This window comes from Lontra canadensis, unplaced genomic scaffold (genome assembly GCF_010015895.1).
Source record: "Lontra canadensis isolate GAN:19392208 unplaced genomic scaffold, GSC_riverotter_1.0 scaffold96, whole genome shotgun sequence".
Taxonomy (NCBI): Eukaryota; Metazoa; Chordata; class Mammalia; order Carnivora; family Mustelidae; genus Lontra; species Lontra canadensis.
Genome location: NW_022631090.1, coordinates 1,310,159 through 1,334,129, shown reverse-complemented (window position 1 = coordinate 1,334,129; position 23,971 = coordinate 1,310,159). Strand labels below are relative to the sequence as shown.

The 23,971-nt window shown below is 52.5% G+C and overlaps 1 protein-coding gene and 1 long non-coding RNA gene across 4 annotated transcripts in view; one reads left to right on the top strand and one right to left on the bottom strand.

Moving 5' to 3' along the window:
* Nucleotides 1-12,659, top strand: part of TSC22D3 (TSC22 domain family member 3) — a 60,765-nt gene extending 48,106 nt beyond the window's left edge. The window contains exons 1-3 of one of the 3 annotated variants that reach the window (XM_032837164.1): nt 8,472-8,530; nt 10,518-10,569; nt 11,631-12,659. In XM_032837164.1, the coding sequence (XP_032693055.1) occupies nt 8,487-8,530; nt 10,518-10,569; nt 11,631-11,861 (327 nt within the window). In that variant the 5' untranslated portion in view covers nt 8,472-8,486 and the 3' untranslated portion in view covers nt 11,862-12,659. Of the gene's footprint in view, nt 1-8,471; nt 8,531-9,391; nt 9,768-10,517; nt 10,570-11,630 lie in introns of those variants that run through there. The other 2 variants (XM_032837163.1, XM_032837162.1) reach the window with 2 other exon arrangements.
* Nucleotides 3,995-9,245, bottom strand: LOC116854919. The gene is made up of 3 exons (XR_004380243.1): nt 9,157-9,245; nt 8,234-8,365; nt 3,995-4,729 (listed from the first exon to the last, which is right to left on the bottom strand). It is a non-coding gene; the product is annotated as an uncharacterized LOC116854919 (long non-coding RNA).
* Nucleotides 12,660-23,971: the final 11,312 nt, after the last annotated feature.

The following is a 23,971-nucleotide window of genomic DNA, read 5'->3' as shown; positions in this document are numbered from 1 at the left end:
CGCACTCTGCCCAGTCCACGGGCGCGTAGAGCTGCTCTGCCCACAAAGACCTGGGCCCTTCTGTCTTGGCTTGGTGGTACAGAGACGTCCGAAGGTAGATTATTTTTTCCCCCAAAAATCAATACAAATACTCTGAATTTTCCATTTTTGTGCTTTACCCTTAACATTGCTGCCGTGGCCTTTAAAAACAAGTCTGTACTTGGTAAGGTGGCTTGGGGACTGAACATTCATGTTGTCGAGAAGGGCCGGGGTGGGGGTGGTGTTTTAAACTGGCACTAAGCATTTCCAGGCTTTGGACCCAAAATATCTTTCTCTTCCAACCCCACCCCCCTGCCCTGCCCATCTCAAGGAGCAAGAGAAGAGGTTAAAAGGGTCATTCCGTTGCTGACCGGGACCAGGAAGTCCAGGCCTTTGTTTATTTAAGCCCCAAACCTAGCAGGCAGTGTAAATGAAACATAAAAATAAAATAAAATACCAAAACACAGGCCGGATGCGTGCTGCAGAGAGCATCGAATTCCCCTTCTACCCTCCCTTGGGAGAGGGGAGTCAGCGGGCAGTGGGGGCAGCCTTCTTGCCAGGGAGGAGCTCAAAAACCATAGGAAGGGTGAGGACGGCAGGGGCAGGGGAGCTGAGGTTGGGATCAGGGTGGGGATGAGCATGTTTGCAGAGATCCCGGTGACTCTGTAGTCAGCCCCAGCAGGCTCCTGAGGGGGGCGATGAGTCACACTCCTCCAGCTAACCTGGGAACAAACGGACCCACATTTGACCTAGTGGTGACAACCACAAGGCAGGCAGAGAGCTGGCTTTTGTAGAGGGGAGGCAGGGCGGGGCTAATTGACCGAACTGTGCTGTTGGAGAAACATCAGCCCTTCCCTCTTCTCTCCTTCTCCCTGGGGTTCTTCTCCCCGCCGGGGATGCCCGCCCTCCGCACCCCCAGCCTCTGAGGCTCACAGTTCCCACCAACAGCCGTGAAGGGTCTCAGAAGCAATCTGTTCCTCCTCACAGACAGAATTTACCAGAGATTGGTTTACAAATCAGAGCACATTCGGGTTAGCCTAGCAGCCCTCATCTGTGTTCTGATCAAGTTTTCAGGAGTGAAAGGCCAACAGACACGCGGCCTGGAATATGCCGAACCCCATCACGGTGTATCACCCAAAGTAGGTCTTGGTGACCCTGACACTCTGGGGACTCTTTGGGTAGACCCTGTCTTAGCTGTCACCTTTAGGCCAGTGGTTCCCAAAAGCAGTTCCAGGGACCAGGGACAGAAGAGCTGCTTCCAACCCATCTGAAAACACCCTCCCCAGGCCACACAGCTTCCCACTGGGTGTTCCAGGGCTGGAGCCCAGGACATCCGGATTCTTCACAAGCTGCCCCAGGCCATCCTGATGTTGAGAACCTCATGGGGACCCATTTCTTTCCCTCTGAAACCCACCAGCAAGGTCTCCCTGCTGTGTGCCCACTGGCCTTCTGGTGCTGGTCTGACCACTGACCACTCTGTTGAAAGTAATATGAAAATTGAGTTCCTCCTTGAGTGTTAGTGATAGTGGCAGACAGTGGCCTTTTCCTAGGACTTTGGCATGGAGGGGAAAAAACGTTCCTAATTCCTCAAATTATAAAGAGGTTCCAGGATGATCGTTAGAACACTCAGGAGTCTAACTAGGACGGTGACGTTTGTAGGCACTACAGTAGTCCGGCCAGGCAAACAGCTTGTACTGAGAGGACTTTTTCTCAGTGCCCTTCAAATCCCACTTCTCGGGTAGCCAGTCCTACAAGGCATCTAGGCCAGGGCTGGCTCTAGTTAAAACTGCCCTCCTGGGGAGCCCACGAGAGCCATTTCTTAGGTGCTCATATGCTTGTGTACACATAGTGCTTGATTTTTTATTTCTCTTTTATTTTCATGTGTGATTGACATCTGTGAAACCCGTGGGCCCAGTGGCACCAGGGCTTCCTGTTCCTGGTGTGCAGTGTGAGGCTGGAACTCGTCTCCCACTCCCCACCTATGATGCCTGCCCCTTGTATGGCCAGCTCTGGATGGCGGAGAGAACCAGGGCTATGTCTTTTATCCTCTGGCTTGGTCTAGAGTGTCCTGCCTTGCCATCTTGCCATGTCCTGTTGCCTTTCTACTTCTTTCTGGTCAGGAAGAAGCTGGCAACAGTGAGAGAGGCGTGGAGACAGGGAGGCAAAGAGGGAGGATAGGCGAGATGCTCTGCTCCCGCCTTTCTGTGAATGGGACATGGCGAGAAGCTGACAAAGTTTGCATACACGTGTGTGTGCGCCTGTGCTTCTCTTTCCTCTCGAGGAGGTGTGTGTATTCCTTGTCAGCAACTCTCAGACCAGGGCAGGAGGCTTTCCTGGATGCTCCCAAGAATCCTCTGAGTTCCCTGACACTGTTCCCGTGGCTGGGGGCGGTGGCGGGGGAGGCTGCCCAGGGAGGAACTTGCCTCATGTCTCTTCTTCTTTTCTGTTCAGCCCAGTAGTGTGTCCCCTGTGTCCTCCCGCCCCTGCCCTCACCCCAGCTAGGCTGCCTTCTTTCCACCCAGGAAGCTCCGGGATGGGGGTGGGAGGTGGCTGGAGAGCGGAAGGCCCTTTGCAATCAGCAGAGCCCCTCTTGGCCAGTCAGAGAGGCCCACCACAGAGGATCAAGGAGCTACCTCAAGTGAGCCCTTGGTGAATAGCTCTGCTGTGAGGTAAGCTAGGGCCTGGGGCATACAATTCCGAGAGGCCAGGGAGGCTTATAATGAGCCCAAGCTCCTAAAGAGGCTGGCATTATTACTGCCCTGTTGTTCCCCAGGAAACCTGTACCACTACAAAGGTCACCCATTCTCTAGCAGGGCCCGCAGTGAGCCGGATGCTCCACCTTGGCCTCTTCATGGCCTCTTGTCTGCTGGCCCCACAGCCCCAACAAGATCCTCCTGGTTCTTGTCTTCTAAGCATTGCCAATAGCCCCAAGTCCCTCACATACCACTCGAAGTAACCCTGGCAACTGCCAGGGGAAAAAAATGGCTTGGAATTTTAGCTCTTGGGGTTGCTCCACACAGCAGAAGGGATGGGGAGAGGCCCTGCCAGTTCTCCCTGGCTCAGCTGGGCTGGTGGAGGGCTGGTGCGCACAGGAAGAGTGGCCATGTTCTTGCGGCGTGCTTTCCCTGCCCCGGGCAGGCTGCTGCCATGGGCTGGGATTCCCAGAGGGTGGGAACATGACCGTTCTTGGGCCAGGGGAGGCCGTTGGCCTGCCTGAAGATGGTGCAGGTCTGGGAGGGTGAAGTGGAACGAAGGTTAAGACCAGGAGGAGCCAGCCAAGGAAGGAAGGCCGAGAGGCTGACAGGTAGAGGTGACCCCCACCCGAAACACGGACATCCCTCTCAGAGAGTGAAGATCTATGCTTTGTTTACAAACAAGGTTTACAATCCCCTCCGTTCACAAACCCTGAGCGTTCAGGAAGAGGATCAGAGGGAGACTGCCTGTGGGCCACAATGTCAGAGGAGTCTCCGGTCCCACAGAACTCCATAGAAACTCCAAGCTTTGTGGCTTCTGTGTTATCCCCATCGAGATGAGCACGGGCCAAAGGCCAGGGTAGGGAGATAAAAAGCAGAGCCAATTCTGAGGAATGAAGGGATGCCCAGGGATGGCAGAGGTGCCACCATCCCGAACCTCGAGCTACCCTTCCCCTCCCCACCCCCCGAGCCCTGGGCTTTTTCCCCCCGAAGCAAATATTTCACTGAGGTCAAACCCTGAATATTCTGGAAGGAAGCACAATTTTTTACTTGTACTACCAGTTGGTTTGTTTGCTTGGTTCAATTTCCCCGAAATGGGCCTTGCACTTTGAATAGGCATTCAGTCAATCTTGAACTGAATGGAGTTGAACCAACGTGAATGATCAGGGCGATGTAGAGAGGCAGGAGGAGGAGGAGGCGATCCCATTCACCGACGTGAATTTTGCAGTCTCTTCTTCAGGAATATCTGTTTCTGACCAGGAGCTGGGTGGTGGGGAGGGTGGAAAATGAGAAGTGATCTTGGAAAAAGTCTGAAGGTGAACTTTCCCAGTTGCAAGGCATAAGGCGAAGGGAGACAGGCATAAATACTGACACAAGGTTCATGAGGTTTAAGAGCCACTGAACTAAACAGCATTCATGGGTCATGTTGCCAAGACTTCCAGTCTCGCTGAGACACCAGGACAAACGGCCTCCCCTTCACGGTTCGCCACCAAAGCTGGGGTGACAAAGATGGCTGGGACAAGAGCACTTTTGAACCTCTTTGAATGAGGGGGAGGGGACGGACTGCCCTGTCAGAATGGGGTTTGGTTCTGCCTGTCATCCCTCGCGTCACTCGGAGATTGTTTGTGAAGGCTCACATGGGACCCTGTCGGCGAGAGAGCTGAAAGGCACGATTCATTGCTCCTGTCGTCATTTGGTGTCAGGGTTTGGCCCAAATCGGTTGTTGGAGCTGCTTCTCCAAGACAGCGGCCGTCTCCACGGGGGTTCTCCTCCGGGTCCCTCCCACCATCGCCTTCCGCATCTGTGTCCACATCCTCCTCCCCGTTTTCCTGCCCCCCAGAGTCGGGGGTTCTGGGCCTTGGCCATGCGGGGCAGTTCACATGACCCACAGAGGACAAGGCACTTTCTCTGTCACCGTCTTTCCTTCTTGCTTCCCTCCTTCTGGACTTTGGGGATTTTCCATGAAGCCAGAGTAACGATGTAAGTGGCAGTGGCCTTCCTGTCTCTGGTCTTCCACACTGGAGGGGAACCAGAGGGGAAGAGAGAAGATAAGACAGAAGCAAGGACAAATTAAGCGATGGCATTTCAGCCTCCTTATTCCCCCAGCCTCTTCAGAAAAAGGGACAAGTAAGTAATTAGAGGTAGACAGAGCTTTAGCCGGAAGGGGGCCGGGGTGGAGGAGTCAGTGGGGAGGGCTGTTTTCAGCCGTCCCATTAACTGTGCTAACGCTCCAGTGCTTAATACCCTTTTTGATGTCCTCTTCCAGCTCCTACCCCTGTGTTTGCTTTGTGGCTTGTCCTGCACCTCTCACACCGTGTCTTTTTCCGCTTCTCCTGACACAAGACCCTGTGTTTCGCTGGCAACGTAGGCAAAATCTTTGGGCGGAACATTCCCCGTAGAAAATAAGGAAGACTTGCCTATAAAGAGTTTCCTTTGGGCTGCGTGGTACACAATGCTTCAAGTGTGACAAAAAGGGAAGTGAGATGTTCCCCCTCACCGCCACCCCCCAGCCCTACCGCATGCACCCACCCCTAGTCTGCTCCCCACCTCTCAACGGGGTGCTGAGATCGGGCCCACGAGTTCTGCTGCCCAGACTGCCCGGTCTCTGTCCCGCCGTCCCGTGGGAACCCTGAGTAGGAAGCACTCTTGTCCTAGAGAGTCTGGCTTTTTGAGCGGGAACAAACCAGACCTGTAAGAATGCTGAGACACTTCTTCCAACTCAAACAAGTCCGCGTCCAGGTCCTCCTAAAACGGAGGAAGGTGGCCCTGTCCTCGTGATGGCCACCTGCATCTAGAAGGTCGCCCCTGAGAGAGGGTGTGGTGGCCGTGTCTGTTTCATTGCAGCATCCCGTGGCCGAAGGGCCAGACCTGAGGGCCAGCGAACCACCTGGCTCGTCAGCCCTGGGTGCTGTCGCTAGGCTGGCTCTGGGTCCAGCCCAGGATGTTGGGTGTAGGATGGAAGAGAGGGAATCGGGAAGCATTCACACGGGGTTGCTGGGCTGTCGAATCCCTAGCCCACTGTTTCCTGCATGGGGCTCACCTCCACAGGACATAGGGACACAGAGAGCCCCGTGGATCCGCACTTCACTCACAAAAGTTAGATCGGAACATAGATATCCTGTACAGCACTAACTTGCACTCGCTTGCTGCAAGGTTTGGCGCAGATTTTCTGGGCAGAGGAATTTTCTAGTGTGCCAGGGGTTAAGCAGAAAACCTTTCAGATTCCTCCTCCTCCTTTTTCCTCTCTCCCCCTCCTCCCAGCCCTTGTTTGAAAAATCCCTCTACAGGGACTTCTAGGTGCATTGTCTTGCCTTAGCGAGCTCTGGGATCCAGCCATCATTTCGTTTGCTAATGGTGGATCCTAAGGCTTCAAGGTGATCACGTCTCGCTTTGCTGGCGGCTGGCAAGCTTGAGGTGTAGAGAGAATGAGAGATCGACTGAGTGTGGGCTGAACCTGGGACATCCCTTGCCGAAGCTGTTTTTTAAAACTACATCCCCGAAAGGAGCTTGTTTTCTTGCGGTTGCTTCATTCTCCTAAATGCTGAACACAGCAGGAATACGCGGGGTGTGGGGGGAGGGATTAAGGATGCCAGTTAGTGGGGCCCTAGGAACAGGAGGTTTGACTGGACTATGATTATTATTCTCAGACTACTTCCCTTATTTGGGATCTCGTCTACCCCAGGGCTACATATTTCCATTGTGAGAGCCACCCGGTTGGATTAATAGCTCCTATTTCCTAGACAGAGCGAGCTTTCTTTGAGGACTGTGGGGCTGCCTTTTGAAATGATGTGGGCGAGCCCAGCCCCCCTATAAGGTTCACTCGGACACTTTGGATATGCTTCTGGTCCCCGATGCTGCTCTCCCCTGCCACGAGTGTCAGAAAAGCTGGCTGTGCTGACCCAACTTAGAACCGCCCTCTGGACCACTTGTCCTGCCGTTCATCCTTGCTTCCTCCTCACCACCTTTCCAGCACCTCCAACCCAGCCCCCCCACTGCATTAATTTACTTACTCAACACGCCTAACCCCTACCCCACTACTAAGTGTGGTAGGAACAAACTTGGTCTCCGGATCGGAGTCTCAGCTCTATAATGTATTAGCTGTGCTTCCTTGGGCAAGGTAGCCTCTCAGACCCTTGGTTTCTTCATCTGTAAAATGATGGTGACAGTGCCTACACCACAGGCTTTGTGCTGTGGCTGGCACAAATGTCTGGTCTATAGCTGACGCTCACTTAGTGGTAGCCATGACTGTCAGTGGCTCTCAAACTCAACTTTTTTTTAGAAAAAATATTTATTTTTAGAGAGAGTGTGTGCATGCATGAATGGGTGGGGGGACAGAGGGGGAGGGAGAGAAGCTCTGGCAGACTCTGCACTTAGTGCAGTGGAGCCCGTGGGGCTCTACGTGGAGCTCAGTGTCACGACCCTGGGATCATGACCTGAGCTGAAACCAAGAGTCACAAGTTTAACCGCCGAACCACCCAGGTGCTCCTTCATACACTTATTTGGAATTGAAGTATCATTAAGTTACAATTCAAACACAGCCTTGCTTGCAAACTTGACTTCTTTTCCTTTTCCTTCCCAAACTACCTTGATTTCTCTGCCTCCATATAAGGGAGTCCCCCTGGAAGGAGCTATGTTTTCTTCTGTCCTATGCCTTGTCTCCCTGGGGGGTGGTTTTTCTTCCACCAATCCAGCTTATTCATCTCCCTCTTTTTCTTTTCATCATCCCCCTTGGAATCTTGGGGGTGGGGAGCAATAGTTAGTTTAAGACAGATTTACAAGCCAGTGGCAAGTGTGAGAGACTCTTCCCAGGGCCAAGAAAGCTCTGTGTGGCACAGAGGGCAGATTACTTTATCAGGGAATTCCAGTATCAATTAAGCTGCTGATTTAAGAAAGCTTTCCCCCCCCTCAGCTAATGTTCTTGATGACCTATAAATAGAGTCTGCCCTTTGTTCTGCCTACTACACACAGCTGTGTGCAAATAAACACCTTGTTGGGAAAACTTGTGACCCAAAGGCAACATAATATCCTGAGATTGGGAGGGTCTCCTACCTCACCAAGGGTGAAGAAAAACACCAGCCTGGGCTGCTGAGATAGGTTTGCTTGGCTTTGCCCAGAGACTGGCCCCGTGCATTTGTTACCACCTGTGCGACCCAGTGGGAGCCCCGCATCATGGTGGCCCATATGGGCTGTTCCTTGGCATAAGTGCACTGGCGGCCTGGAGAAAAGCAAGGCCTTAAGACTGGGCCTAACTGGGGCCTCGGCCAGGGTGTCGGTGCCAGGCACCTGGTTAGGAGAAATATCCTGAGGCAAATAACAATTACCTTCTTTGCTGATAAGAGGTCCTAGTACTTTTCCAGTAGCATGATTGCATGAGGGTATTTCTTTGGACCACAGCCTGAATCACAGACTGATTCATGGGCACTGGCCCTAGCTTCATCCAGACTATTGTATGTGTGGTGGAACCCAATGTTCTCCTTATGGCCCTGAGTTGGTGTAAATAATACTTGTGGTTGCATCATCACCTGTCCCTTCTTCCGGCTGCGCCGCTCCCTCTGGCTGCAATGCCGCCTCTGTCCACCAGGTGGCCTCACTTAGGACCGAGTAGGAGCAAAGCACCTCAAGCCTCTGCCGCCTTTTATTTTTTAAGCTCCAGGCTGAAAAGAAGTAAAATGTATTTTGATGGAAACATACGTAACTCTGAGTAGGCCACAATCACCTCATTTTCCTTGTAAGCCGGAATCGGTGTGCTCCTGAAGTAGCCTCTTAACCCTACCAATGGCTGGACCCTTCACCAAGGAAATGTTTTCCTGGGATGATTTGTAAGTGGCCTTGTTTTGTAGTTTTGTTTTCGTTTGCTCTGTATAGGAAAGTGACAAGATCTTGTTTTTAACAATACGGACATGAAATTCGGGATAATCTTCAATGTATTTTCTCTGCAGAGTAGGGTGTGGAGATTAAAGGAAAGGGGGCTGGTGTCTTGTCATTACAGCACTCATTCCCTGCTGCACCCCCCACCTCCTCTGTCTCCCACCTGGCCCCCAGCTTCCCCGTTGTACATGTTTCCCACTCATCTGAGTTCTTGGGACACTCTCTTGTCCCGGCCATGTCACAGATGTATGCATGTGTCAGCATACAGACGGGTACATCCAAAGGAGGGGGTCAGTGCATAGTTTCTAGGTTTGGGGGCACACCAGCGACCAGCTGGCTTGGTGATGGGACATGCAGGAGACAAAGTATGTTTGCAGAAGAGAAGGCTGAGAAGGCAGGCGGCGGGAAGGAGGTGAGCCTCCTGAGGGTGCGGGTGGGTATCCAGGGCGTGTGGTATGCAGTTGGCATTGCAAAGCCATGGGGGGGGTATGCCGGCTGACACCTGAAGAAGAGCTTTGAAAACCAGTGCCCCCCTTTACTGAACGCTCTCTGCTCTGGTTAGGGCACCCGTACTTACTTCTAGAAGAATCCGTTCCAGTTTGGTTTTTACCAATCTCCAGAGCCCTCTTTGGAGATGCCAGTTGGCACAGGAAAGTGCTGAACTGTTTACAGTCCTAGCCTAAGGTTCAGGGAGGGGATGTGGTTTAACTGGACCGCAAAGCCCGGTACAGGACTCATTTGCATGGCCCCTGACGCCATGTGACGCAGCCGGCTCCTCCTATATAAAGAAGCAGGCTCCGAAATATCTCCGAGTCTGGGTTGGACTGGCGGCTGTAGAGTTTGTGACACACTAGGTGACAACCCTCGAGTCACTTCCCTTCAACTCTGAAGCGTCTGCCTGGCTTCGGGTCCGATCGGCAGCCTTCGCCCCCCACATAGCCCCCAGGCTCGCCTCGCAGAGCCCAGCACCGTGCAGCGCGCCCGCAGCCGGCAGCCGGCAGCCGCCCAGCCCGCCCAGCCCGCTCAGCCCGCTCAGCCCGGCCAGAGCTCCGCAGCCGCCCGAGCCATGAATGCCGAAATGTATCAGACCCCCATGGAGGTGGCGGTCTATCAGCTGCACAATTTCAACATCTCCTTCTTCTCTTCCCTGCTTGGAGGGGATGTGGTTTCCGTTAAGCTGGATAACAGGTAAACCACTGGCCACGGCTCCCCCGGAGCCGAGGCGCCGGCGGGGGCTGGGCTGCGAGCGGGATCTCCGAGCGAGCCGTGCGCCGCCGATCCCCGTTCCCTGCGGTGCAGCATCCTGGGAAGGGGCGGGGGTAGGGGACGCAAGGGGGGGCGGTCACCGCCGCGCTGGGAGCCGCCGTCGGAGCGTCCCTGCGGCCGCTGCGCCTTGAGAAGGAGCTGCCGCAGCCCGAGGCAGAGGCAGCGGCAGGCAGAGGGGCGGCGGGGCCAGGCTGGGCAGGGCTGGGTAGGGGGCTGGCCGCGCGCCTTGCGCCGCCGGGGAGCAGGCCGGAAGCTTCCGAGCCGAGAAGGAATTCCTAGCTAGCTTCGGGGCGCGGTAGGTCCGCCTGGGACCCTTCTGGGCCGGCGCCGGAATGGGCCGCCAGCGGGGATGGGGGGGCCTCCCTGCGCCGCGCGCCCCCATTGTTTGTCGCTCCGGCCGGCCAAGCAGGCCCCGTTCGCCCGTGCGCCCCGGGACCCGCGCGCGGCTCCACGCGGAGCTCTGGGCGGCTGCGGCGGGGAGCCAGCCCGGTTGGAGAGGTGCCGCTTCCCCCGGGGTCCTGGGGGACAAAGTGCCCGGGACTCCGGGCCAGGGAGGCAGGGAGGCGGGAGAGAGGAAGAACCGGGGCAGATGGAGGACTTTGGTCACAGCTGCCAGGTGCTCAGAGTGAAACCAAGTGGGTAACGCGGTCGCTTTGCTTTTTGTCTCGGCAGTGCCTCTGGAGCCAGCGTGGTGGCCATAGACAACAAGATCGAGCAGGCCATGGTGAGTGGCATCCCTGCGTCATTCCCATCCCCGGACCTAGCTGCTGCTTATGTAACTCGGGGCAGGACTGAGGGGGTGGGTGCAAAAGCCGTTTGCCAAGAGCCTGAGGAAGGCAACAGCCTGCTTCCCCTCTCCTTGGAGGCCCTAGGTAGCCCCCGTCAGAGGGGCACCCTTTTAGGGCATTTGCAATCTGCCCTGGCTAAACTGTCTCCTCTCTTCCTCCTGGTGTTTGCTGCAGGCTCTGGCTTGCCCCAGGCGGGCCGCAGGGCAGGGAGCTGAGACACTTGCATTTTGTCTGCAGCCGGCATTTGGCACGGGCCAGAGCTCATTGGATGCAAGCGCACTGCAGTGCCTCTGCAGAGCGGGGCTGGGGTCAGGAGTCAGGAGGAAACAGGAAGCAAAGCACCCCACCCCTTCTCCCTCTCCTCACCAGGTAGAGGTCAGACTCCACCGGGCAGCCTACAGGGCTGCAGGGGCTTGGGGCATCCGGCCCTTAGTAACTGCTTCTCCAGGGACACAGCTCCCTGCCCCTGGCGCGGTCCTCAAATCCAGAGCAGATGTGCCGGTCCTGGCACCTTCCCCCGGGGCCAGCATCCTGTTGCGCCAGACTGCACCGCAGGTGCCACCCCAGCTCTGTATGCTGGGTCACCCCGAAGAGGCAGTTCGGCTCTCCTGGGGAGAGGTACACAGCGGACAGAAGATGCGGTGGCCCGCAGGTCCTCCCTGCGTGGTGTACTGGTGACAGGACCTTAGGTGGCAGTGGGGCTAGAGCCAACCACCAGCAGCCAACCTACAGAGGCCTCCTCTAAGCAGCCAGCTTTGGAAGTCCCTAGAAACTTGCAGAAGGGGATCCTGTGCAGCTCAAAGCTGGGCTCCCAGCTCAGGCATGGCCCAGTCGTGCAGCTCTCCTGGGGGTGGCCAAAGCGCTTCAGGGGACCAGCATGCTGAGGGGAGGCCGGGGTGCAGTGGCCCAGGGGACACCCGGGTGGCTGGATGACGGTGCCACAGAGGGCCTGCGACGGCTAGTGGACGGCTTTGTTGTGATTCCCTTCCGGTGGCAGGATCTGGTGAAGAATCATCTGATGTACGCTGTCAGAGAGGAGGTGGAGATCCTGAAGGAGCAGATCCGAGAGCTGGTGGAGAAGAACTCCCAGCTGGAGCGTGAGAACACCCTCTTGAAGACCCTGGCGAGCCCAGAGCAACTGGAGAAGTTCCAGTCTCGTCTGAGCCCCGAGGAGCCGGTTCCCGACACCCCGCAGGCGCCCGAGGCCCCCGGTGGTTCTGCGGTGTAAGTGGCTCTGTCCTTAGGGTGGGCAGAGCCACTAAACTTGTTCTACCTAGTTCTTTCCAGTTTGTTTTTGGTTCCCCAAGCGTCATCTCACGTGGAGAACTTTACACCTAGCATAGCTGGTGCCAAGAGATGTCCTGAGGACATGGCCACCTGGGTCCACTCCAGTGACAGACCCCTGACAAAGAGCAGGTCTCTGGAGGCTGAGTTGCATGGGGCCTCGTCACCCCCCGCCAGTGAGCCTCTCCTGCCACCGCGCCCTGGGGGCTCCCAGGGCCTGGGCAACTTAGCTGCAACTGGCGAAGGAGAAATGTAGCGTGAGATGTGACGCCAGTTTACTCCAGAAAGCATAAGGGGTCTGTTTTTGTTGTTGTTGCTTTTTGTCTTTCATTTCCATGGACATCTTCAGCAGCTTCACCTGACAACGACTGTTCTATGAAGAAGCCACTTGTGTTTTGAGCAGAGGCAACCTCTCTCTTCTCCCCTGCCTGGCCAGGGCAGGGCCACAGATAGGAGAGATTGAGCCAAGTCAGCCTTCTGTTGGTTAATATGGTCTAATGCATGGCTTTGTGCACAGCCCAGTGTGGGATTACGGCTTTGGGATGACCGCTTACAAAGTTCTGTTTGGTTAGTGTTGGCATAGTTTTTCTATATAGCCATACATGCGTATATAAACCCATAGGGCTAGATCTCTATCTTAGTGTAGCGATGTATACGTGACACACTTGTGTGCCGAAGGGCCTAACCGGCTTTGGGGTATCAACTGGTCCCTTATCTCTTCAGGCTAATCCTTTGACTGTGTTCATTTACCAAGTTGGTCCGGTTTGTCCTTTCTGTTACGTAAGACCACAGAGTAGACGCGGGGAGGGGGCCGGCCTCTGAATGCGGCCACAGATGCCTCGCCGCTTCAGCCCTCGCCCCATCTGTCCCCGGAAGACACGGGAGGGGACAGCCCTCGCCTCATCTGTCCCCGGAAGACACGGGAGGTCCCCTCTCGAATGCCAAACCCACCATTCACTGGTGCTGACTACACAGAATGGGGTTAAGAGAAGACCAGCCAGGGCCTTCGCATTGTCATGCAAAAACTTTTGGTCTTTAACGTTTGTGGAAAACTCTAGAGTGAACCGCAGGATTGGCTAGCCTGCTAGCCTCCCCTTGGGGACAAGGCATGGACCGGGGGATGGCTTTGACCCAACTGGTGCCTGGGTGATGTGCTCAGGGAGCTTGTGTCGAGGGAGGGGGGTTCTGCGGCAGTGAACACTTTCCACTTTCCGACACCTTATCCTGATGTTATGTCTCCAGGATTTGGATTTTGATTTTTCAAATGTAGCTTGAAATTTCAATAAACTTTGCTCTTTTTTTTTTTTTTCTAAAAATAAACCTGGCGTCCGAGTATAAATAGAGTGAGTGGCCGGGGGTGCTGTTTGTCCGACTCCCTGAACATTAGTGAGCACCCCCTAAGTGGCAGACCAGCCCTATTGCCTTGATCCGGCCTGTCAAAATACCCACACTGTATGGGTGAGGAGACTGAGGTTCGGCCTGTGTAAGTGACTTGCCCAGAGTCACATGGCTGTCAGGCAAATTGGGACTCTACCCCACATCTGTCCCTGTGTCCTGCTCCTGCTTTCGTAAGACCGTTTTGGAGTGAGTGGCGAGGTGGCCCCATGACACATAACCTCAGCTTGAGGGGCCGATTTGGGAGGAAGGAGGCCCAGAAGAAAAGGGCACGGTATCCATGTGAGGGGACCAAATAGATACGCCTGTGCCTTTTCCCTCTTCTGAAAACGTCGTGGTCATTTTGTGTATCCTCCTTAATACCTCCACATGACACCCTTGACTTTGGCAAAGGAGCTAAGAGGACCCTCATGAGAAAAGGACACAGAATGTATGCGGTGCCCAAACCGAATCCCCTTCCCCCCCAGGAAAGATGCCCTGGATCCCTGCTGGTATACTTGTCCCAGCTGAGAGTTGGCTCTCAAACCCCACCAGCTAGCTGTGTGCGCATGGCCGGGTCTAGGACGATCCTGACTCCACTTCCTTCCTCTGGCTCCCTGTGGGGTCCGTTCTCACCCATCACCCTTTCCCTGGCCTCAAGTTTCTGGCCCCTGGAGTCCTGCCGTTTCTCACCATACCCTCACCTAGAGCCACTTCAGACCCTGCGCTGTGTACTGAGCCCTGCCACACTCCCTGGGGAATGACCCCCTTCCATCTCAGCCTCCTGTAGCATCTGTGCCTGTCCCTTTTGCCCCTTGAAATGGATCAGAACTCCTGGATTTTCAAACCTCAAGGACCAAGAGGTCTCAGCCCCCTCCCCTGTGCCGATGTGCGCCCAGATACATTCAAAATACCATGCTTCCTCCTCTGGAGAGGTCAGATGTGGTGGCCTATTCTTTTCCAGGCGCCAGAACTCTCCAGAACATGACAAACCCCAGCTTGCTGGCCTCTCAAACCCAGTGGCCCCACCTGCTCCTAATCTCTCTATTCCTGATGCCAAGGTCATTGTCCAGGGCAGCTGATTTGACCAAGGAATGAGCATTTCACAGCTGCCTGCACCAGCTTTGGACCGGGCAGCCGCCCCGACCCACACAGGGCTCTCCCCAGTTCCCGAGCCCCTCCCCCTTTCACGAAGTGCCAAGGGACTTTTTGACTCTCCAGTTCGTCTGGAAACTTCCCACACCCACTTTGCAGCCAAACAAGAACCCACAGTTGCAAAAAAAAAAAAAAAGAAAGAAAGAAAGAAAGAAAGAAAAAAAGAAGAAAAGGCAAAAACAAAAACAAACCCAGAAGATGGCTCAGCAAACCAACGGCCCTCTCTGGTCGTCCCTCCTTTCCCTAAGAGAAACGGGAAAAAACTGGCCTGCAGTCTCATAGTGGGAAAGAGAGAACTGCTTTGTTTCCTAGGCAACCAAGACTAAACAGAGACAAACACTATAGCTTCTGAGGCCACAGCGGTTGCTCGACTAGATAAGAGGAACTTTGTGGCTGTTAAGTCACATCCAGGAGCAGCGCCGTGTTGTTGTTCCACAGAAGACCAGGGAGGGGTGGGGAACGGCAAAAAGAACACGCTGCTCCTGGAAGGACCTTCACGGGCTTTGGGGTTCTGGGCTCAGCTGGTCCAGCTGGACCCAGAACAAGGAAAAGAACCAGAGGAACAGCAGTGCTAACGCTCCCCTGCCTGGGCATGCCTCCTCTTCCAGAACCTTCCTATCTCTTATCTCATCTGATCCCCACGCCCGCGGCCCTCCCCACGCCGGTCCATGCCCCTCCTCGTGAATGCGGAACATTCTGTTTCTTGACCTTAGAAAGAGAGGCAGTTACAATTTACATCCATTTGACAAATGGGGAAACTGAGAGCCAGAGAGCTTAGTGTTCCTCCCACCATGGGGTAGTGGTTCCCAGCCTCCATGACAGCAAGGGACCCTAGGAAAATGTCAAAAATGTGCTCAGACTTCCCCCAACCCTAGTTGAACTTTGAGTGTTCAGTGGGGGTGGGGAGGGGAACACATAATAACAAACAGTGACTGAATTCAGTGGTGCTTTTAAAGGAATTCATTGAATTTGCCCACAAAAGCAGAGAGGTGGATCTGAAAAGTAGAACAGAAATGTGGGCGGTAGATTATTTACAGACAAGGACTACTGGGGAATAAGGTGCAAAGTTCTTGGGCTGGGAACTACCACAGAGAGAGGCTTTCCTGATTGGGCTCCAAGAAGGAACCCAGGGGAGCAAGCAGATCAGGAAGCTGGGCGGTTGGAACTGCAGTAGAGGGAGGAGGATTCTAGAAAGATCATAGGAAAGAACGCCCACAGCCCGCTGTCCCTTTAGGCTATTTTGAAATGGCCCTAACATCATCGTCCATATTCTGGAAAAATCTCTTGCTTTCTAATCTCACCCCCTCTCCTCCTAGTCAGTTAGAAATTAATGAACGTAATTAGAGCTTTGTAGACAGCCCCGTTCCTCAGGTTGTCTCATGCAGAGAAGCACACTGGAACCCAAATGCTTAATATTTAACCACCTCTGCTAGATCAGGCAAGGCTTGACAGAGAACTCCTTCAGGTAGCTATTCTGAGCAGAAGTGGGTTCCAGGGAGAAGCTGGCTGGAAGGGGCCATAATCCCAATAATTAGTAATAACAGCAAACACTTCCATGGCCCGCACTTTGGGACAGACACCATTCTAAGCCTTTTTATGTGTTTTGCCCCTTTGAGCCCTTTCCACAGACCTGTGAGAATGTACCAATAAAATCCCCCCATCTTGCAGATGGGAAAATGAAAACACTAAGGCAGGAAAAGGGGAAGCGACTTGCCTGATGACCTCACAGAGCCAGTGGTGGCAGAGCCAGGATCGGTGAGGAGGGGAGACAGATACATTGAGAAAGGGGCCAGAGAATCCTCACAATTGTCAGAATTCCTTCTGTGTAAGCAGAAGTGTTTCGGGGATGGGTAGAAAGGAGACCACCTCAGACTAGCGGAGGGGCTGACGTGAGGTTAAACGTGGCCATCAGGCCTCTGTGGAGGGATGGGAGCAGACGGGGAAGGGGTAAGAGGGAAGATGGGAGGCCAGCTTGGCTGGCTCCCAGCCAAATGAATTGAGATGGGATCTACTGGGTCTGAGGGAGCCATGGTAGGCTTCTAAACAGGGCGGTGATGTGATGCCAAAGATATTTGCAGAAGACGGGTGCTGGCAGCTGGAGATGCTGGAGAGGAGAAAGGCTAGCCGAAGACAGGCCAGCTGTTGCTGTAATCCAGGTGTGAGGTGATGAGGGCCAGCCGGGGGCAGGGACAGGGGCCCTGGAAAGGAGACAAAGGGACAAAACCAAGAAACACTGAAAGAGGTAGTTTGTCTAAGTGTGGTCTGCAATCCATATGCTTGAGGTAGGAGGGGAAGTTCCTTTAAATGCAGATTCTAGGCCCCACTCCCAGACTAAAGAGGGGAGAGGGGTTCCAGCACTGATCACTCTCTCAGTGATGCTGGAGGATACGAATATCTGAAGCGCGAACTGAAAAATCAGCATGACGTTGTCACAGAGTGAGTCCAGGAGGAGAGAGGGAAGAAGCCACAAGTCAAGGCTCACTCAGGAGTCGGTTTGGTTTGGTTCTGTGGTTTTTAATCCTGGCACTACCATCCATCTCCAGAACATTTTCAGCTTCCCAGACTGGAACTCGGGACCCATTAAACACTGAGTCCCCATCCCCCGCCCTCCCACCCCAGCCTCTGGTGATCTGACAGATCTGAGTCCAGAGGACCCAGAGTCTCCGGGATTCACCGAAGGAAACGGGGTGTCAGAACAGGGCTGCAGGTTTTCAGAGGGAAGATGAATGCCAGATTTGATTTGCAGCCGAGCTCAACATATTTACATATGGAAATAGCCTAGAACCAGCTGTGGAACAGAACGCCAAGTCCAGGGCTGGACGGCCAGCCACGGGTGCGACTGCGGGTCACAGGTGCTGCAGTGGTGATGTGAGTGGACCCGAGCCCCTGGAAGTGGGTGCGGAGGAGGCCAAGCAGAGGCCCTGAACCACTCCTCGGAGGCCACCCCCAAAAAGCACACCCCCCTTGAAGGAGGAGGAAGGACTAGTGTGGATGGTATCAGAGAAGGAGACAGGAACCGCCCCCCCTCCCGACACACACACACAGGGAACACTGAGGTCTGTGAGAGCTGTTTTTATCCCTTGGTCCATTTTTTTTTTTTTTTTTACATTTCCTCTTCAGTCCTTATCAAGGCCCCACCAACTATCAAAATAAACTAGTCCAGAAAGGTCTCCTTGGGGTAGATGAGGTATTCTAAGAAGAGGAGTCAGGAGTACTGGGGTATAGTCCTAGTTTTCAGCCAACAAGCTATGTGACCTTGGGCAAGTCATTGGTGTTGCAAGACCTGTTTTCACACACACAGAACAAAATGATTACTCCGGATCATTTCTAAGCCCAATGCTTAGTAAGTATCCAGGCCAGGAAGGGCCAGCGTGTTAACAAGGAGACTTCTACACATTCCCTCTTTGCTCTAGGTCTCAGTTTCCCTTCCAGCCCCCAGATTCTGTTCATTCTCATATTGAATTCTGATCAGGCTGCTGAAGAAATAGCCACCTTTAAGAATCAACCCATGGCATAGCACCCCAATACCCCATGTAATTTAATAGAGCCAGGAGTCACCTACAGCGTTGTCGCAGCCTTTCTCATTTCACGAAGTCCTTCTGATTGTCCATATTGTGACAACACACAAGCTCTGAGTCACCAAACTCAAATGGGAGAGGGTGGGTGAGTTGCACGGGAGGACATCTTTGGATCAGCAGAGGAACAGGGTCTCCTCTGTAAGGCTTGTGCCTGTTGCAGATAACTGGAGCGGGCAGGAAGGGAAGGAAAAAGAGATAAGTCGGAGGGGGTGGGCAAAAGAAAACAAGAACTAGAAGAGGAGGACTGTGAATAAACAAGAAGGCTGGCCCCAGCCCATTGGATCTTCCTCTGCTATTTTGTTCTTGTACCCCTGAGCTTCCTGCCACCACCAACTAAGAGAAAACAGAACAAATTCTCTTCTAAAGACTGGCTCTGTGGGTCCTGAACTGTCCCAAACATCTCAGCTTGGCTGCCTACTGCCATCCAGGACCCAGTCATTTCAGGTGCAATAAGCCATGTCCTCAGCGAATTCAGTAACACCTGGGATAAGAGAGTAGAGTGATATACTGTTAGAACTGGGGAGGGGGGGTCTGTCCCAACATCCTCACCCCCAGAGGAGACCTGGAAGCCCATAGAGAGAAACAGCCTTGTTGCAGCAATTCACACGGTCGGCAACAGGGCCAGAATGAGGCCCCTAGTGTTACCGATGGACCCTCTCACTCTGGGCCTCAGTGACCCCATTTGTAAAATGAGAAATTGGACCAGAACAATAGTTCTTTTTTTTTAAGGATGTATTTATTTTATTTTAGGGAAAGAGCATGAGCAGGAGCAGCAGAGGGAGAGGGAGAGAGAGTATCAAGCAGACTCCCTGCTGAGCTCAGAGCCCGATCTGGGGTTCGATCCCACAAGATCCCACAACTGAGAGATTATGATCTGAGCCAAAACCAAGAGTTGGACTCATAACCCACTGAGCCACCCAGGCGCCCCATCAGAGCAATAGTTTTTAACCTTGACTGTACACTGGAGTTACCTGGCAGGAGTTTAATGCAACCTGATGTCTCAGTGTCATCACCAGAATGTTGAGAAAATCAGTCTGGGATTAGAATTTGTGCATAGGCAGTTTAAAGCTCCCCAGGTGATTCTTGGATGATCGATGAACACCGTTTCAGTCTGGACATCTGGATCCATTCATTCAACAAGCATCGGTACCTACTGTGTGCCAGGTTCTCTTCTAGGCACAGACCAGATCAGACATGGAGCTCATTTCATGTTTCCCTACGGAGACAGCCAGTGAGGCAGGCTGCTTCATGCTTATTAAGGGCGATACTCTTCTCTCCTGTCTGACTTATGCATATGTGTCTCTCTTGACTGATTCTGATTGCAGGCAGAAGAGAAGGGGTGCTATTCACCAGCCTCCTCAAACTCAAACATTCTGTTGGGGAGGACAGGCAGTGTACAAATAATTCTACCATCCCTTCTCATTTACCTCTGCCAAGCCTCTTGTCTTGCTGTTGGAGTGCCTCTGGGCTCCGCTCTGCCCCCTCTGCACTCCCTCTATGGTTGTGACCACCCACTCCCAAGGTTTTAAGCACCATCACCACCCTAATGACTCCCAAATTTACACTTCCAGTCCTAAACATTTCCCAGGCTCCAGCCTGCAATATCCAGCTGTCTCCTGCACAGCTCCGTTTGTATGTTTCATGAGTATATCCAGATCCACCTGATCCAAATGAAAGCCTGAACTCCCATCTCTCCTAGTGCATCCTTCCTCAGTGTAAGGCACCATCATCCACACAGCTGTGCAAATCAGAACCCTAGATTCCTCCCTCTCCCTCACCTCCCACATCCAGTCCATTGCCCATTTGGTCTGCTCGACCGTCAACAGTTGCACCCCCAAATCCTTCTATTTCTTTCCAGCGTCTTTGCCACTACCCGGTCTAAGCCACCCTCATCTTTCACATGGGCTCCCCATCTCATGTGGGCAAAAGTCTCACCCACTGGGCTCCCAGCTTGCCTAGTGGACCTTGTCCAATTCCACCCAACAGCCAGAGTGACTTTCTTAATGCAAAATCAGATCCTGGTGTTCCCTTGCTTGAAGCTTATCAAAGGCTTATCGTGGCACTTAGGATAAAGTCCAAACGTCCAAACTCCCTCCCATGGCCGGCAAGTGCCTACGTGATCTGGCCTCTGCTGACCTCTCCCACCTTTTTCTGTGTCACTCCCCTGCTCTGGCGAAGTTCCAGCCTCACCGAGCTTCTTTTATTCCTTAAATACGCCTTGGAGCTTTTGTGCATGTAGCTCCCTCAGTCCAGAATGCTCTCGCTAGCACCGCCACCCCACTCCCAGCACTGCCAAGTTTGTTCCTATCTGCATTTGCCCACAACCCTGTCTAAAGACGTTTCCCTCGTTACTCTTTTTTTCACTGTGTTTATCCCAGATTGTAATGACTAATTCACATTATTTTTGTGTGTTGCCTCTACCTCTACCTCTATTTTGTGTGTTGCCTCTACCTTTAAAAAGATGGGAACTTCCAGGGCAGGACCCACACCTATTTTGCTCACCGCTACAACCCCAGGGTGGAACACAATGCCTGACGCAGACTGATTAATAGATAAATCTGTATGAGTTCCCGATATTGTGGCGGGTGATGGTGGGTTGGGGAAGAAATTTGTGAATGGCGATGAGGAGTGGGGGAGCTTTCCCAAAGTCCTTCAAATCACCCAAGTAAATGGCGTGTTGATTATGTCAATTATGAAAATGATGAACTGTTTATTCTTTCACTAATTTTGTAATTGAACCTGTCCTATGGGTCAGGCACTGGGCTAAGTACTGGGAATACTAGGGCAAATCTGAGAGATGTGATGTGGGTTCCCTGCACAGTAAGTGCAGGGAAACTGCATACAGCCCGGTGGTGTTTCCATGCTTCTTGACTAAGAAAATACCCACTGTTGGGGTACCTGGATGGCTAAGCCAGTTAAGCGATGACTCTTGATTTCGACTCAGTTCATGATCTCAGGGTTGTGAGAAGGAGCCCCCCATTGGGAATCTGCTTGAGATTCTTTCTCTCTTTCCCTCTGCTCCTCCCCCACCGCTCCAAGCTCTCTAAATAAATAAATAAATAAATAAATAAATAAATAAATAAAAGAAAATTCCTACTGTTTTCCTTTAAGGTATTCTACATGCTCACTTTTCTCCATATCCATATTTTAACCCGTAAAACTCCACCCCACTATCTGAATGACTTGTCAAATTACAGTCTCATTTTAGGGAGTGGGTACAGTGTTAGTTAGGATTAGCTCTGATTCCCATAACAGAAAAAATACTAACAGTTGCTTTAAAAAGATAGAAGTTTATGTCTCCTATAAGAGAAGTCTGAAGGCAGGCAGTTCAGGGTTGACAAGTTGACTCTGTAAAGTCACCAGAGACCTAAACTGGTCCACCCTCTTTAGCATGTTTCGTCATTGCCTGTGAGGGCTGCTCAACCTCCAGCCGTTGTATCCACAATCCAGACAGCCGAAAGGAGGATGGGGAAGAAAAATCACTCCTTCCTTTTGAGGAAGCTTCTGAGAAATACTACACAATACTTCTGCTTAACATCTCCTTGGCCAAAACTTAGTCTGGTCACTCCTCCTGAGGCAGGCTTTCTTTAACTGGCTACATTGCCATCCCCAAACAAATCTAAGTTTCTGTTTTTAGGGAAGAGAAGAACAGATGTGGGAGTAAGCTACCAGCAGTTTCTTCCTTAGGAGTTCGGATGTATTGAGAGATGAGAAGGACGGAGAAGAAAAGAGAAGGAGGGCATAGAAAAGACATCATAGAAGGGTCTGTCACTGCTGACTTCCACGAAGGGGGGTGTGCCTACTGCTGTGGGCCAGAGCTGGCTGGCAGGTATTCCCTAGGTTGGGTGGGGGTGGTTGGGAGGATCTCTGCTGCTGCAGAACCACTTTCGCAGAATTGCTCATCCAAGGGGCCTGGAGCTGACCCAAGAGTCCTGTCCTCTCACCAGAGATATTCCAGACACTGGGAGCCCGGACTAACCTCTTAAATGTCTTTATGGAGTCAATAGGGATAGTGAGCCCTAAAATGGCAGCCACAGGTAAAAATCCGGGGCTCTGACATCCAAAATCAAAATTTCAGAGACTCCCCTCTCCGATTTTGGTGGCTGCAAAAGTGACATCCACGTGGAACTGTCAAATCTCGGGGCCACAAGAGGCCTTGCAAAGCCCCCAGTCCCACCTCATCCCACCAATTGTCACTGTCCCCCGCCTTTCCACCTCACACTCAAGACAGGCTGCACTGAGATGTTAATTTGAAGAGATTCTTTTCTATGGGAATGCAGCTTTTCACAGACCTAAAAGATCTTTGTGGGTAAGAATTACCCAATTATACCCAGTTCCCCAAACCTGGGAATACAGGATCTGTTCCAACAGTCTTCAAACTTGCTGGAGAACAGTCGCTAGACTTAGGAAGAATGAGACAGACAACTAAGTGTCACCTGAAGGACAGATTGCTTGCTGCAAGTCCCTTCTTCTCACCCCAAAGGCATCCATAACATCTCAGCAGCTTGGGCCTTGCAGAGCAGAGCGTCAAGGAATGGGTTTCTCTTGGCAAGGATCTTTTAGAACTTGGGTCCTAGGGGCTCCCAGTTGAATTCTTCAATAAGAGTTTTCTTAGAAGGTCCTACAGCTTCATTGTCTTCAATCTCCCCCCTCAAGTGTGTGAAATGGGAGAGCAGGGCATTGTTCCAAATTGCTGAGGGAAACTAAGACTCATAAAACATTTTTCCTGACACTGGGCAGGGCCCATTCTGGTGACAGGCCGAGCTCTGAAAGTCTGTCACCTGACCCTGCCCAACCAGTAAGCAAGAATTCCTCAAGCAGAACACAACTCCTGCCCCTCCCACAAATGCTGAACATTCCGTTTTTTGCCCTTAGGAAGAAACTGGTACATAACTGCCTTCTCTTCCCCATTACACACCCCCTTCTTTGCCAAACCAAGGAACTGGGTCACATTACCTAAGTCTGTGTGGCTTTTGGAGGGTTCAGCATCAAGCCTCAAACTGTGGTCAGACACACATGTTGGAGCACAGCCTGTGTCCTCCTGGGTGACACAAAGGAAAGCCGCTGTGTTCCAAAGTTTGGCAAGTCGTTTTTCCATACACTTCTGATCATCTTAACCCATGTGACCTGTTTTCGTTTCTCTCCTAGAGAGCCCTTAAGCTCTCTCCGGAGTACCTAAAACTAGCCCAGGCAGGCACCCCATTAGGTTCCCAGAAATCCCTACCATCAAAGTACCAAAGCAAACCCCCTTCAGTTATCCATTTGTTCATTCAACAAACAATCAAGAATCTATTGCGTGCTGGGTTCTCTGACAAAGGTTGTTGATCTCATGGAGTCTACATTCTGCGGGGGGTGGGGAGGCAATAAAGAAACAAACAAGAACTGGGGCACCTGGGTGGCTCAGTCGGTTAAGCAGCTGACTCTTGATCTCAGCTCAGGTCTTGATCTCAGGGGCGTGAGTTCAAGCCCCACGCTGGGTGTGGAGCTGACTTAAAAGAAAAACAAGACAAACCAAAACCAAAACAAAAAAAAAAAAAAAAAAAAAAAACAAAAAACAAAAAGAAAACAAACCCAGAACAGCATCAGAGAGGAAGCTGAGACTGGGAGAAAGGAAGGAACTTGCCCAAGATCACACAACCTGAGTCTTCTGGTTCCCTGTCCTTCATTTTTGCATCGAACATGCATGGAGTGCCGAGCACCTATCCTGTGCCAGGCACCGTGCTAGACACTGAAGATAAAAGATGAAGAAGACAGACAGGGTTCCTCAATTGATAGAGCTTATAGTAGATGTAGGGAGACAAAACAAGAATGAACACACACAGAAAAACCACAGGCAGTTCTGGTTTCCGGTCCAGTACATAAGGAGCTTAGAAGCCACCATCAAATAATAAGTAAAAAGCTTAGACCCATAAGAGAGGTGAGGTCATCGGGCAAACTTCTCTCTCTG